At 40.9% G+C, this 15,781-nt stretch overlaps 1 protein-coding gene across 2 annotated transcripts in view; it reads left to right on the top strand.

The window, feature by feature from the left end:
• The window catches only part of pde9aa (phosphodiesterase 9aa), a 140,331-nt gene that overhangs the window by 31,074 nt on the left and 93,476 nt on the right, over window positions 1-15,781 (top strand). For both annotated transcript variants that reach the window (XM_062067735.1, XM_062067736.1), the window contains exons 2-3: window positions 8,750-8,820; window positions 11,992-12,069. In XM_062067735.1, the coding sequence (XP_061923719.1) occupies window positions 8,750-8,820; window positions 11,992-12,069 (149 nt within the window). The remainder of the gene's footprint in view (window positions 1-8,749; window positions 8,821-11,991; window positions 12,070-15,781) is intronic.

Raw genomic sequence — 15,781 nt, 5'->3', positions numbered from 1 at the left:
ACACTCCTCTCTACTCATTGTTGTATTTGAAAGTGCAATGCTTTGCAGCCAGTAGCACAGCCTTTGAAGGAGCGTAGGTATGGGCAGTGTAATATTCTAGGTTGGAGTCAATAACCAGGCGAGGTGACAAAGTTACGTCTCCTTAATTCATACTTCTGAACCAACTCCCACACTTGCATTAAAGATATGCTATTTGGATTTACACTGTATGAAAAAAAATTTGAAAAGGAATTTTACCTTTGCAACCTCATTATACTATTGGCTAAGTTTTATATTCATAAATGTAAGTTTCTCAATGCCCGACCAGTTTTTTGTGCCTTTAAAAAATATTTAGAACTCTACATTAAAGCACTTTCTACCTCTAACAACCAAAAAGCTGTGAAAACGATGATGCTGTGTTCCAGATTTAAGTTATTTACTGAAATTGAGTGAGCCTATGGCTTTGCACTTTGTTTATTATATATATATATATATATATATTGTATTCTATTTTAGTTACTTTGAATTTACAACCCCCTGGTGATGCTTTGTGCTGTTTTTGTACTGTTTTGTACTGTTTTTGTATTTACTTTGATTATTATTTTCAACTGTTTTGTAAATGTTGAAATGTATAAATAAAGGTTTATAAAAAAAATTAAAAAAAAAGACTCCCACACTTGCCGTCAGGGTCCGCAATACAACGTAAACCGTTGGCCAACCAAAAAGTAACCACAGAACACTATACGGTAATAGTGTTCTGTGGTTACTTTTTGGTTGGCCAAGCAGACCTGACGACAGGCTGTCCTCACTCAGGTCCGCACGGACCTGGAGGTGGCGTGCCTTAAGTCCGGCTGGAAATCGGGAGAAATTCCCGATTTCCAGTCCCGGGAGATTTTCGGGAGAGGCACTGAAATTCGTGAGTCTCCCAGAAAATTTGGGAGGGTTGGCAAGTATGCCATTTAGTGGTCTATGGAATATGTACTGTACTGTGCAATCTACTAATAAAAGTTTCAATAAAAAAAAAAAGACTGTAAGTTAAATCTATTACTCCCGCTGCTTTGTGAGTCGTGGTCAAAAGTTTATATACACTTGTAAAGAACATCAATCAATCAATGTTTATTTATATAGCCCTAAATCACAAGTGTCTCAAAGGGCTGTACAAGCCACAACGACATCCTCGGTACAGAGCCCACATACGGGCAAGGAAAAACTCACCCCAGTGGGACGTCGGTGAATGACTATGAGAAACCTTGGAGAGGACCGCATATGTGGGTAACCCCCCCCCCCTCTAGGGGAGACCGAAAGCAATGGATGTCGAGTGGGTCTGACATAATATTGTGAAAGTCCAGTCCACAGTGGATCCAACACATCAGCGGGAGTCCAGTCCACAGCGGGGCCAACAGGAAACCATCCCGAGCGGAGACGGGTCAGCAGCGCAGAGATGTCCCCAACCGATGCACAGGCTAGTGGTCCACCCGGGGTCCCGACTCTGGACAGCCAGCACTTCATCCATGGCCACCGGACCTATGCAACTCCCCCTCGCAAGGGACAGGGGAGAAGAGGAGAGAAGAAAAGAAACGGCAGATCAACTGGTCTAAAAAAAGGGGGGTCTATTTAAAGGCTAGATTATACAAATGAGTTTTAAGATGGGACTTAAATGCTTCTACTGACGTAGCATCTCTAACTGTTACCGGAAGGGCATTCCAGAGTACTGGAGCCCGAATAGAAAACGCTCTATAGCCCGCAGACTTTTTTTTGGCTCTGGGAATCACTAATAAGCCGGAGTTCTTTGAACGCAGATTTCTTGTCGGGACATATGGTACAATACAATCGGCGAGATAGGCTGGAGCTAAGCCGTGTAGTATTTTATACGTAAGTAGTAAAACCTTAAAGTCGCATCTTAAGTGCACAGGAAGCCAGTGCAGGTGAGCCAGTATAGGCGTAATATGATCAAACTTTCTTGTTTTTGTCAAAAGCCTTGCAGCCGCATTTTGTACCAACTGTAATCTTTTAATGCTAGACATAGGGAACATAATGTCATGGCTGTCTTGAGTTTCCAATAAGTGAAGTGAAGTGAATTATATTTATATAGCGCTTTTCTCTAGTGACTCAAAGCGATTTACATAGTGAAAACCCAATATCTAAGTTACATTTAAACCAGTGTGGGTGGCACTGAGAGCAGGTGGGTAAAGTGTCTTGCCCAAGGACACAACGGCAGTGACTAGGATGGCGGAAGCGGGGATCGAACCTGCAACCCTCAGGTTGATGGCACGGCCACTCTACCAACCGAGCTATACCGCCCCAATAATTTCTACAACTCTTGTTTTTTTGTGCTAGAGTGATTGGAGCACATACTTGTTTGTCACAAAAAAGTTTGGTTCTTTTATGAATTTAATATGGGTCTACTGAAAATGTGACCAAATCTGCTGTGTCAAAAGTATACATACAGCAATGTTAATATTTGGTTACATGCCCCTTGGCAAGTTTCACTGCAATAAGGCGCTTTTGGTAGCCATCCACAAGCTTCTGGCAAGCTTCTGGTTGAATTTTTGACTACTCCTCTTGACAAAGTTGGGGCAGTTCAGCTAAATTTGTTGGTTTTCTGACATGGATTTGTTTCTTCAGCATTGTCCACATGTTCTCAATGGGGTTTAAGTCAGGACTTTGGGAAGGCCATTCTAAAACCTTAACTCTAGCCAGATTTAGCCATTCCTTTACCACTTTTGGGGTTTGGGGTCATTGTCCTGTTGGAACACCCAACTGCGCCCAAGACCCAACCTCTGGGCTGATGATTTTAGGTTGTCCTGAAGAATTTGGAGGTAATCCTCCTTTTTCATTGTCCCATTTACTCTCTGTAAAGCACCAGTTCCATTGGCAGCAAAACAGGCCCAGAGCATAATACTACCACCACCATGCTTGACGGTAGGTGTGGTGTTCCTGGGATTAAAGGCCTAAGCTTTTCTCCTCCAAACATATTGCTAGGTGTTGTGGCCAAACAGCTCAATTTTTGTTTCATCTGACCACAGAACTTTCCTCCAGAAGGTCTTATCTTTGTCCATGTGATCAGCAGCAAACTTTAGACGAGCCTTAAGGTGTCGCTTCTGGAGCAAGGGCTTCCTTCTTGCATGGTAGCCTCTCAGTCCATGGCGATGCAAAACACACTTGACTGTGGACACTGACACTTGTGTTCCAGCAGCTTCCAATTCATTGCAGACCTGCTTTTTGGTGGTTTTCTTACCAATTTTCTCTCAGCAGCAGGTGATCGCTTGTGTTTTCTTCCTGATTGTGGCAGTGACAAAACTGTGCCATGAACTTTATACTTACGAACACAGTTGCTCTTGGGACCTTAAGCTGCTTTGAAATGCCTCCAAGTGACTTTCCTGACTTGTTCAAGTCAATAATTAGTTTTTCAGATCTGTGCTGAGTTCCTTTGACTTTCCCATTGTCGCGTTTGTAACTGAGTCTAATGACTGCATTACATGAGCCCTATTTAAATGGGCTCAGAGAAGTCAATAGGTGTCGTCAATCATAATCACTCACATGAAGTTAAGAGGCCATGCCATGAAGCTAATTTGATTTGATTGTAACTTTTCTACATCACCAAAATTGATAATGTATGTTGCTGTATGTATACTTTTGACCCAGCAGATTTGGTCACATTTTCAGTACACCCATAATAAAATCATAAAATAACCAAACTTCATGAATGTTTTTTGTGACAAACAAGTATGTGCTCCAATCACTCTATCACAAAAAATAAAAGTTGTAGAAGTTAATTGGAAACTCAAGACAGCCATGACATTATGTCCTTCACAAGTGTATGTCAACTTTTGACCACAACTGTATTCTTGTTTAAAAGCTACATGCAATATTACTGTTCTTTGTTCAAGCACATAAGTATTATTGATAAAGTGTTTCGATGTATTTATTAAAGTGATTCAAAGTAATGTTTTGATAGACAAATCTCATCTAGGCATCTCCTAAGGGTAGTCTAGTAATTTATGCAGAGATGAGGTGTGTCGGTATCAAAATATTAATTTGAATTACATCTTGGCAACCAAAAATACATTAAATTAATGATTACAGTCAAACACTTTATTAATGTTTATTATGTGCACATCGAAGCAACAATAGTCCTTTGCAATCCCATTATTACTATAGAAATGGCCAATTCGATAATTTTTTTGGACACAATAAAGGCTGCAATCATTTCGTACACATCGTTAAAATAACTACGATTATAAGTGTTTGTCCTCGTAGTAGTAATCAGTTGTGGACAGACGAAGTCCCAGCAGTGCAGCTTTAGCAAGCATGCGCACTCACGCGGCAGGAATCAATTTTTGTGAATGATCAACAATCAATATTATTGCCATAAATAGAGGGCCCCAAAATCAAATTTTGCTTAGGGCCCCATGAAGGCTCTGGCTCTGGTTATAGTTACCAAAAAAGTACAGTAATTTGACAATGAGATCTAAGTATGTGCTTATACTGACATTTAGTGTCTACTTTTAATTTTTCGACAATTTTTGTTAAAATCCTTTACTTTTTTAGGTTGAGGTTATAAGGAACACTTAAAACATTGATAAAACATTCATAAAATCACAAGTTGATTCAATGTTATTGGGAGAAAAAGCCTCAAAACTTAAAACCGTTTGCACAACTTTCTGAAAATGCTGCCACAAATTCAGGTGTTTTAGGCTGCAACAATCACAAAATAGGCCGCAAAATCCTGAAGGAACTGCTAATCGCTGGTCGTTTGGGAACCGTAACCCCTGCAAATAGAGAGAATCGACGGTTTATACCGTATATATTTCTCTCCTGGGGACACTTTTCACTACCACATTTGTCAACCAGTTGAAACAATTCAAACCATTCCAACATTAAAATGTTAAAAACATTCAAATACATTGGTGATATCCCCCAAATTCCCCGAATTCACATCTCTGGCCCACCAATTGAATTGAAATGAACATATATTTTGCCCATTTGCTGACTGTACTGATCTGCCTGTTGACGTAGAACACTGATACCTTATTTTCAAAACTCACACTCGTCTTCAATACCACTTCATTAAGTTGAAGTGCAGTCTAGGGTTGTCATAATACCTGAATTTCAGTAGTCAATACGGATACCTGCGATTTTCAATACTTATTCGATACAACGATAAAAATAAAGACATTTAATCCATGTACTTTCAAATGCACTACTTTATTGAAAAGTGTTTCTAACAGTCAAGTATTTGAGATCATTGTAGTTCAACATCTTTTTGAACAAAATGATCAAGAATCAGCTGCCAAGAGGTAACTATCCATTCAAAAAAGAATGAGTATATCAAAACAAACAATACTGTGCATATAAATATAGTCATTAACCAAAATAGCAGTGGCGTGGAGCATTAAAGTACGATACATAAAACAAACAATATTTTTTTTATATCCTCTAAATATGATGGTAGTGTGACATCATTATGTGATTTGTGATGAAACGGGCTTATAAAAAGGCTAAAACATATATTTAAAGGAGACCTATGATGAAAATAGTATTTTCTGATTTGTGCATGTTACAAAGTTGGGTACTCATGCTAGAACAATGTCAAAGTATCAAATGATAAAGTTCATGCATTTAAACGTGGCGTCCATACAGTTTTGAATGCCTCTTTTTGAGGGGTTTTGCAGTTGTGACGTCACAGCGAGGCGGATGTCCTTGTTAAGACATTGATTCTACCTCTCACCCAGAGGGAGAGGGGCTCCTCCCCTCTGCTTCAGGCAATGAGGAAACATAAAAAAATTATTATAATGTGTTATGTTCACATAATTTTGACATGCACATAATAACAGCGTTGTGCAACATGCAGTGAGGTTTGTGCTGGGCCGATAAAACAATATCAATATTCTGTATATCGCGATAGACACATAATCTATACCAATATATAATGCGTTTGATAAAATATTCGATACATATGTATATTTTTTGGTCAGAAGAAACAAGACATTATGGAGCAAGATCCGTTGCATGAAGTCAATCGGACTCTGGGAACCCAGCTAAACAGGAAACAGGAAGTGTCACTGAGCAATGGGAGTGACACATTAACAGCCAATCAGGTAACGGTTTCAACAACCAAGTTTGTATTTTCTAGTTTGTCACTTCACTAGTGTCTTTCTGTCTCGCTGTGGATTATCTGCATGGAGTGGGAAGAGAAAGTGTGATATCTTGATATATCAACTCAATAACAGAAACTTGTCTTTAGTTTTGTTTGTTGGTTTAATGCAGACGATGCGGCAACATCCTGACACTTCCAATGTGTGGGTTTAATGAGCAGCTTCCCAAACTACTCTGTGAAGTGTTTAATAGTTTATACACTACTGCCATCTAGTGCCTCGAAACTGCAATTACCTTTAAATTTACTGCAAATATTTTACCACCTGGCTACCATACACCTTCTCCACCGATAAAAAGCACCCTTGGTAAGTTGGAAATTGTAATACTGTATTTATTGGCAGACTTAAATAATTCATTAAAATATCAATGAATATTGATATCGTTCAATATAAAAATGTATATAGTGATACAGTTTTCAGCCATATTGCCCAGCCCTAAGTGAGGTACTGTAAATTCTGTCAAGAGAGCTTTTTTTAATGCAGCTAGTCTGATCTATCGGCGAGTATGCAGGTGTATCTAATGATATGACTAGCGAATCTATATAAAACAAATGTAACTTGATTTTTGACTGTGTCTGGAAAAAATAGAGTTGAATGACCTTAGGATATATATTTAAAAAGTGAATTTTTTTTAAAAGATAGATTTGATACTTTTTAAGAAGGTGGGGTGTGGTTTCAATCACAATCTGGGAACGCCTCCACAAATGGACTGCTTGCAGACAGACTCAAAAAACAGGTTAAAAAAAAGGTCACTCTGAAGTAAAATGTATGCAAAATTTAAACACCAATTTTATTCATACAGCGCAAGGAAGGCTTTTAAATGTAAAAAAAAAAAATCAAAATCAGAATCAGAAATACTTTAATAATCCCCAAGGGGAAATTAACATTTTCAGCACAATCCCATTCAAGTGCGGACAAATATTACAGGGAGACAGAACAGGATCGCTGACGGGTCTGACAACTTCCGGCACCCCTTACAAAAATGGTGAGAAACAGGTAAACGCTGGGGAAGGGGGGGGGCTGAGAAGAAAAAAAAATCAGTCTATGCCTGGGCCTCTGGAGGTCCAGACTGAGGCCAAGGAATAAAAAAATAAAAATAAAAACCCCTTAGCCATAGCACACAAAAACATGTGTAAGAGGGAAGCATCAAAGAACACAAAGGACATTAAAGACATTAAAAGAGCAGAGCTGATGCAACCAACCACTGTGCCACTGTCACACAGCCACAAAAGTAAAAAAAAAAAAAACATATACACTGTGGTGGCCTGTGTGGTGTTCCACACCATCGTCTGCTGGGGGGGGGGAGCATGGCCAGAGACAGAAGCAGACCCAATAAAGCAACCAAGAGAGTCGGCTCCACCCTCGGCCGCCCAAAAACTCTCGGCCAGTGTCCAGTCTGCATGGATGAGTGAGGATGCGTCTAAGGAGACTTGGCTCATTCAGCCAAGTCACTGTGAAGGCCGTCCGTCCCAGCGCTCAGCGCCAGCTCCGCAGCCCTGTCTCTTCATCCACATCTCCTCCAGTCTCTCCAAACGGACTCTGGTGTGGCAGAGACCCAGCAGCTGGTCTCCATGGCCAAAAGGCTCCCGGGAGGCAGATCCAGAAGTTCACAAAAATAGCACCGCAGAAAAACAAAAAACATGTGAAAACAAGAGGGTAAAACAAAAGGATGACACAAGAGCACAGAGCTCTTGCCAACAGCAGCCACTACAGGGTCGCCATCTTGGAAAAAAAGGTCCTCGTTAGTATCTACTTTTCAGCTTTTTTTCATTACGTTACACATTTTTGTTTAATTTTTCCAGTTATTTTTTTTCTGCTTCTTTTCTTTGCTACAATGTGCCACGGTCCATAACAAAAGCGCTGTGTTCAAAAATGGCCCCCAAGCCACAATTTGAACATTACTGGTTTACGTTGCTGCAAAACGGTGAAAGATTATCTCAAAAATTAATTTTTAGCACTTACAAAAATTATAATTTTTTGGTAGCAACTTTGTGGAAGTTTTCTGCACCCTGTGGTAAAACACACTCTGGGTTTGTGTCGTCGGATCTCGGCTCCCACTCGCGTGGTGAATATTTTGCCTTTTGTGACCGCTTATATTTGTTTTACGAATAACTGCATGATGCAAGATACACAATCTGTCACTTTTTTTTAATGCTCTTTTCTGCTACGTCTTTCAGGTGTGTATTAGGTGTGTTGTGAAGCTTACGATGCAAGTTACAAAGCATACGGCCGCATTATCATTTGTTTATGAACAAAGGAGAAAATAAAGCACCAAATCCGTAAATGTGGCAGGCTGATACAAATAAATAAATAATATATGAAAACACTAGATACTTTTTTTCAACAATCAAAATAGCTCACCGAGAAAAATATGTTGTTCAGTCTTTGGTACGAACGATACTAATAAAAGCTGGTATCGATGTAATTTTTTTTCGTGTTGGTATCGACCTGGAATCGAAGTATCAATTCGCTTGACAACCATAATGCAGTACATAGCTTATATATTGTTTAACGTTTTAAACTGAGTAATGTGTGTATTTTCTATTGTTTGTGTTCAATAGTAGTCCTTTGTCATGTACAGTAATTAAATGTTTTGTGTATTCTCTGTGTAGGTGGTATTCAGTAGATTCTGCAGCCCATGTGACATCAAGGACTTGTTTTGTACAGCCCTGGGTGTACCGAGGTAAAACATACTTTACATGCATGTGTCTTTTAGCTAATTAATTTGTATCTGTATCCTTCAAGCAATGCTTGTTGCCGGTTTTCTTTTGCTGTTTGTGTCAGGCTCCTGGTTCAAAAATTTATAATAATATGTACCAGCCAGTAACGTCTAATAATAACACAACAAACCTTTGCTTAAGTGCTGATATATTGGGTTAAGAGAAAAACTGTGTAAAGGGTGATGGCACTACCCGAAATATCAAATATTCATTTAGAAAATGCCTTTTAACTCCAAAAATACCATCCATACTGTTACTGATTCTGTGTTTATCTGTAATGTCCCTCAGTGTTTCCCATACATTAATTTATTTGGACCACCACAAATAGATTTGGCACTACCTCTTTGCCCTCGCTAAAAAACACATTATAATGGGACTGTTTGTGTAAGTCCGCTTCTTAACACAGCTCTTGTGTACCTTGTCTGCCAGAGCATAAAACGACATACTTTTATAGGTACCGACCAAATTACGCTCAAAAGTTCGACTCCACTTTTCAAATGTGCTAGCTCGATAATTCATATTGGATACACCATATACATGCTACTGATTAGCATTATGGATTTTACACGGTAATTTCAATACCTATTCATTTTTACAAGAAAAAAAACAAAGATGCACTTGGAAAAGTTTGGCCCCGAGGTCAAAGGTTAAAAACTCATGTGCAAACTAGAGAGCACACTCAAAGCTAATCTACTAAACTTGTCCACAGAGTATTGCGTCTCTTAATTGAGCAAAATAAAGATTGCAATCCTTTTAGAATGTTTGTCATCAATATTATGCAGAATATATGCTGATTATTAGAACGCCAACAATACTTGGAGGAGATGATGCAAATAGAATTATTCAACATGCACAATGTGATTCATCCTTGAATAAATAGGGTGGTCTGCGCCACTTGTGTACTTGTTATCAATTGTACACAGTTTTAGGCTACGTTCACACTGCCGGGAAAGATGTCTCTGTTGGATTTTTTGGTCAAATCTAATCTTTTTATGTAATCACATTGAAAAAGATGCAATGTCTGATGTGAACGCAATCTGATCCACACGCAGTCCTGACGTCATGACGTCACACGTGGTGCAGTCTTTACGGAAGTAAACATGGCTCCAATTCTAGTAGGTCTCAGTTCTTGCGCATTTGTGGTAATTTGGAGGATTTTGTGCAATCAAAGTCAACATTTTGTGAGCCGAATTATTGCACGTAGAAGATTAAGAAGGAAGTGGGCATGCATTTTGGCTCTCGAAAGCTTGTGAAACATTTGCTTCAACTTCTGATATTAAGAGGTGTGGGCGAGCAGTCGAAGCCAACAGTAATTAAACATTAACTGAGTTCCTAAAACATTATTTTTGCCTGTTTTTGCTTATTTGTCAATTATTTATTTTGCAACCATCTGTTTTGGTGAAGAATTATGACACTTATCGCTTTTTGATGACTTATAAGTCGGAAGAACGCGACCCGATTGTTCAGACTGCAGTCGCATCGGATACATATCTGATTTAGGCCACATCTGGTTTGCCGCATCATTTTAAATGGCCTCCGAAAACCTGGAAATAATATGTGTCAATACCTTTAGATAAGTACTTTATCTTCGCTTACCCAAATGTATTTGTTCTTTGTTTTTGACAAAAAATATATACATCCGTCCATCCATTTTCACCGCTTGTCCCTTTCGGGGTGGGGTCATGGGGGGCGCTGGAGCCTATCTCAGCAGCATTAAATTGCATATTTCTTTAACTTCAATATTATCCAATATGGCAACCAATATGTTATCGTCATACTTTCCAAACCATTTTTCGGGTTAAAGTAAAAACAAATACTGTAAATACATGCTTGACTTATGATCTCAAAGCAAGCTATCCATCAAATTGTACACTGTAGAAATGACAACAGATTTTACAGTGAATTTTACAGCACATTACTGTATATTGAAAATCTCTACCGCTGTTTTTTTTACGGTAAAATTATGTCAGTTAAGCTGTTTTTACTGTCGTGATCTGTTTTAGTTTGGTATTTCCTTAGTTGTTGGTTAGTTCTGTTCTTAAGCTTTTCCGTAGCTTCCCGTTTTGTATTTTTGCCTTGTTATTGGAATAAATCACCTTCTTACCTGCATAATGCTTCTTGACGTCCTTCTGCATCTTGGGGAAACGACCACCGCAAAACCACGCGACCCAGATGTAACAGAAGAACAAAACAAGACCTGCGCAACGGATCATGATATTTACTGTAAAATCCCTGCTTGTTTTTACCGTATATTACTGCATTACTGTATTACGTGTGGTACCATTTCTCCATTTACAGTAAAATGGTTGTAAAAACCACTGTAGATTTCACTGTAAAGTTTTTGGAACCCAGCTGCTATTTTTTTCCCCATAAAAAAACAGTCACTGTTTTTCCATTTCCAATATAAAAAAAACTTTTTACTACAGTAAAATTCTGGTGGCTGATTTTCCTGTTTTTACTGTAAAATATAAAACATTTTTAGTGGTAAAAAAAAAATCAAATGCATAGGCAAATTCATATATTATTTGCTGTCACAAGCGACCCTCTAAAGGCAGCCTTAATTGCGATATGGCCCTCGATGAAAACAAGTTTGACACCCCTCCTCTACATACAGTATACACACATAACTGTGGTGCATCCAAGGAACACCGAACAAAGTGATGAACATCAGTGGCGAACAAAAAAATGATCAATAAAAAGACATAAACATGTAAAACTTCCGGGGATCCTGATATAGACCTTAACCATCCAAAAGCACTCTCAAAACAGAACAACGTGAAGCGAGAGAAGAAAGGTCATATTTGTTGTGTTTTTTGTCTGCCACAACGTTGTTTCTGTCTCCTATAGCATCCATTACAAATACTGTTCATGCAAATACATGATGGTCAACTATGTAATTTAGACCACTCCCCCCTCAGCCCACCAAACGTCCACTCCGGAGGATGTTGGTTGGCAGTTGCATTGCTGGCCAAACTGCAAACCTTAAAAATCTTTATTTTATTTCAATTTTTAGTTGAGTGTTATGTCAAGCAAACAAGCCTGTAACTTCCACTAGTTTCTTTCTTTGGTTGTCATGATCTTATAAATCTAGTTTGGACTTGCAGTGAAACTTGTATATTTTTGTCTCTCCGCAGGAACACAAACCTGTCTCTGCTGGATTCTTCTGGAGCTATGGTGTCTATTGACCCGACCATGCCATACAACTCAGAAAGGTTATATGTTTCGTTTATTTTTTTAGATCATGTTGCTTCCATTTAATTGCAAATAAATGAAGGTTCTAGAAGCAGGACAGTAATTATTAGGGGTGTCCTGATCAGATATTGATTCGATATCAGTATGGGATGATATCTGCTTGCATGTCAAATCTATGATATAAACTTCAATATGAGCAGTCCAGCAAGACATTTAATTGTGCAAAGCTGTCATCCACTTGACATCCAAATATCCTCCAATAAACCTGCAAGGGTGTTAATTTCTTATATTTATTATATTTACATTTACAAAAAGTAAACATGGTAGGCACAAAAGCTAGACGCTCAGAATAAGTGTCCTTAATTAAACAATATTGTGGTCAAAAACGGCACATTTGTCGATATAAACAACAAATTACAGTCTCATAATAAAGATACAAAGTCTCCAAGGTAGAAGTGTAATAGAAAGTATCCAGTAACAAACGTGTCTGCATCATTCAATTTACGGTTTTGCGTCATGACACCTAAGCTTAACTGGGTGACCACTAGGTCAAAAACAAATTACTATTTCACTTTAAATTTAAAGACACAGCATAAGTCTGTCATAAGGTTAATATTCGGTATACCTAACATGTCAAGTGTATTTACTCTGCACAGGTCCCACACTTCCTTACCGTTTAAGCTTTAGCGGGACTCCACTCTCAATAATGAACGCAGTTGTCTTTTCTCCATTTATTTAAACCACAGTTTTCAGTGAAATTTGCAGCATAGCAGTTTGCTACTTGCGGGTGAAAAACATTTGGAAGAAATGCAAGACACTGACTAAAACCATTTGAATGAAATATCAGGGATAACATCAAGTAGCACTTAGACATGGTTTAGCTTTAGCAGTCTTTATCTCAAATCTTGCACAGTTAACTGTCTTTCCCATTTTGCAGACTAAATCTAAAAACACCTGATATACACCAAAACAATTTTAACGAACAGTACATGTAATCATTAATTTAAACATATATACATACATACATACAAACAACACCACTAAGCAGGAAGAGCATTTTCCATCAAACTTGAGAGCAAAACATGGACAGTCTCTTTGGTCCTCCAGCGAGTGTTTTTGTGCAGTTCCCAAATCTTTGTTTATCCAGAGCATTCGCCTTCCTTGTCTACCCTTCATCCCACTGCACACAGCACATTCAATATAAAGCCAGCTCGTGCCCTGATTGGAGTCCAATATACCTGGTGCAGAGGCCTGCTGGTAGATTAGGATTGGATTCACCCAGTGTCAAGTCCTGCACAGGTGTGGCACCAGGCAGTTTGCTGCAACACCTACCACTGTTCTGAGTTATTTCACTTGATCAAACCTTTTCTAACATTTCACACTACAAGATAATAAAAATATGTAGTATAATTTGTGCTGATATGGTATCATATCAAGCAATACATTGCACTGCTTCCCCTTCCTGAGGCGGCGGATGGTGGTCCAGAATCGCTTCAAAGCCGTCCAGAAGTCGTTTTCCATGGCTTCCCCGAACTCCTCCCATGTCCGAGTTTTTGCCTCTGCGACCGCTGAAGCCGCACACCGCTTGGCCTGTCGGTACTTGTCTGCTGCCTCTGAAGTCCTATGAGCCAAAAGAGCCCGATAGGACTCTTTCTTCAGCTTGACGCCATCCCTCACCACTGGTGTCCACCAGCGGGTTCTAGGATTACCGCCACGACAGGCACCAACTACCTTGCGGCCACAGCTCCAATCGGCCGCCTCGGCAATAGAGGTACGGAACATCGTCCACTCGGACTCAATGTCCAGAGCCTCCCTTGTGACATGTCAACACCGTGTATGGTGGGGATGGTGTTCTGCTGACCTCGACTGCGGATGTTGTGGATCGATGGAGGGAATACTTCGAAGACCTCCTCAATCCTACCAGCACGTCTTCCTATGAGGAAACAGTTCCTGGGGAATCTGTGGTGGGCTCTCCTATTTCTGGGGCTGAGGTTACCGAAGTAGTTAAAAAGCTCCTCGGTGGCAAGGTCCCGGGGGTGGATGAGATCCGCCCAGAGTTCCTTAAGGCTCTGGATGCTGTGGGGCTGTCTTGGTTGACAAGACTCTGCAACATCGCGTGGACATCGGGGGCGGTACCTCTGGATTGGCAGACCGGGGTGGTGGTTCCTCTCTTTAAGAAGGGGAACCGGAGGGTGTGTTCCAACTATCGTGGGATCACACTCCTCAGCCTTCCCGGTAAGGTCTATTCAGGTGTACTGGAGAGGAGGCTACGCCGGATAGTTGAACCTCGGATTCAGGAGGAACAGTGTGGTTTTCGTCCTGGTCGTGGAATTGTGGACCAGCTCTATACTCTCGGCAGGGTCCTTAAGGGTGCATGGGAGTTTGCCCAACCAGTCTACATGTGCTTTGTGGACTTGGAGAAGGCATTCGACCGTGTACCCCGGGAAGTCCTGTGGGGAGTGCTCAGAGAGTATGGTGTAACGGACTGTCTTATTGTGGCTGTCCGCTCCCTGTACAGTATGATCAGTGTCAGAGCTTGGTCCGCATTGCCGGCAGTAAGTCGGACCCGTTTCCGGTGAGGGTTGGACTACGCCAAGGCTGCCCTTTGTCACCAATTCTGTTCATAACTTTTATGGACAGAATTTCTAGGCGCAGTCAGGGTGTTGAGGGTATCTGGTTTGGTGGCTGCAGGATTAGGTCTCTGCTTTTTGCAGATGATGTGGTCCTGATGGCTTCATCTGGCCAAGATCGTCAGCTCTCACTGGATCGGTTCGTAGCCGAGTGTGAAGCGACTGGGATGGGAATCAGCACCTCCAAGTCAGAGTCCATGGTTCTCGCCCGGAAAAGGGTGGAGTGCCATCTCCGGGTTGGGGAGGAGATCTTGCCCCAAGTGGAGGAGTTCAAGTACCTCGGAGTCTTGTTCACGAGTGAGGGAAGAGTGGATCGTGAGATCGACAGGTGGATCGGTGCGGCGTCTTCAGTAATGCGGACACTGTATCGATCCGTTGTGGTGAAGAAGGAGCTGAGCCGGAAGGCAAAGCTCTCAATTTACCGGTCGATCTACGTTCCCATCCTCACCTATGGTCATGAGTTTTGGGTCATGACCGAAAGGACAAGATCACGGGTACAAGCGGCCGAAATGAGTTTCCTACGCCGGGTGGCGGGGCTCTCCCTTAGAGATAGGGTGAGAAGCTCTGTCATCCGGGAGGAGCTCAAAGTAAAGCCGCTGCTCCTCCACATAGAGAGGAGCCAGATGAGGTGGTTCGGGCATCTGGTCAGGATGCCACCCGAATGTGTTTCGGACACGTCCGACCGGTAGGCGGCCACGGGGAAGACCCAGGACACGTTGGGAAGACTATCTCTCCCGGCTGTACTGGGAACGCCTTGGGATCCCCCGGGAGGAGCTGGTCGAAGTGGCTGGGGAGAGGGAAGTCTGGGCTTCCCTGCTTAGGCTGCTGCCCCCGCGACCCGACCTCGGATAAGCGGAAGAAGATGGATGGATGGATGGAACAAGCAATACGCAAAGCTTCAATATCGGTATTGTATCGGAAGTGAAAAAGTTGTCTCAGGACACCTTGGTAAAAATTGCAGCACAGCACACAGTAAAAATGTAAAATAGAATAATAAGGCAGTAACAATTAAACACCTGTGTAAATGCAATACACAAATATGCAGTGATACATCAGTTTTTTTACGCCCCGCTTTTTGTAGGATTTGGTTTTGCTGTACGTT

The sequence above is a fragment of the Entelurus aequoreus genome, linkage group LG13 (genome assembly GCF_033978785.1).
Source record: "Entelurus aequoreus isolate RoL-2023_Sb linkage group LG13, RoL_Eaeq_v1.1, whole genome shotgun sequence".
Lineage (NCBI taxonomy): Eukaryota > Metazoa > Chordata > Actinopteri > Syngnathiformes > Syngnathidae > Entelurus > Entelurus aequoreus.
The sequence above is the reverse complement of the archived record's forward strand: the minus strand, read 5'-3'. Positions and strand labels throughout refer to the sequence as shown.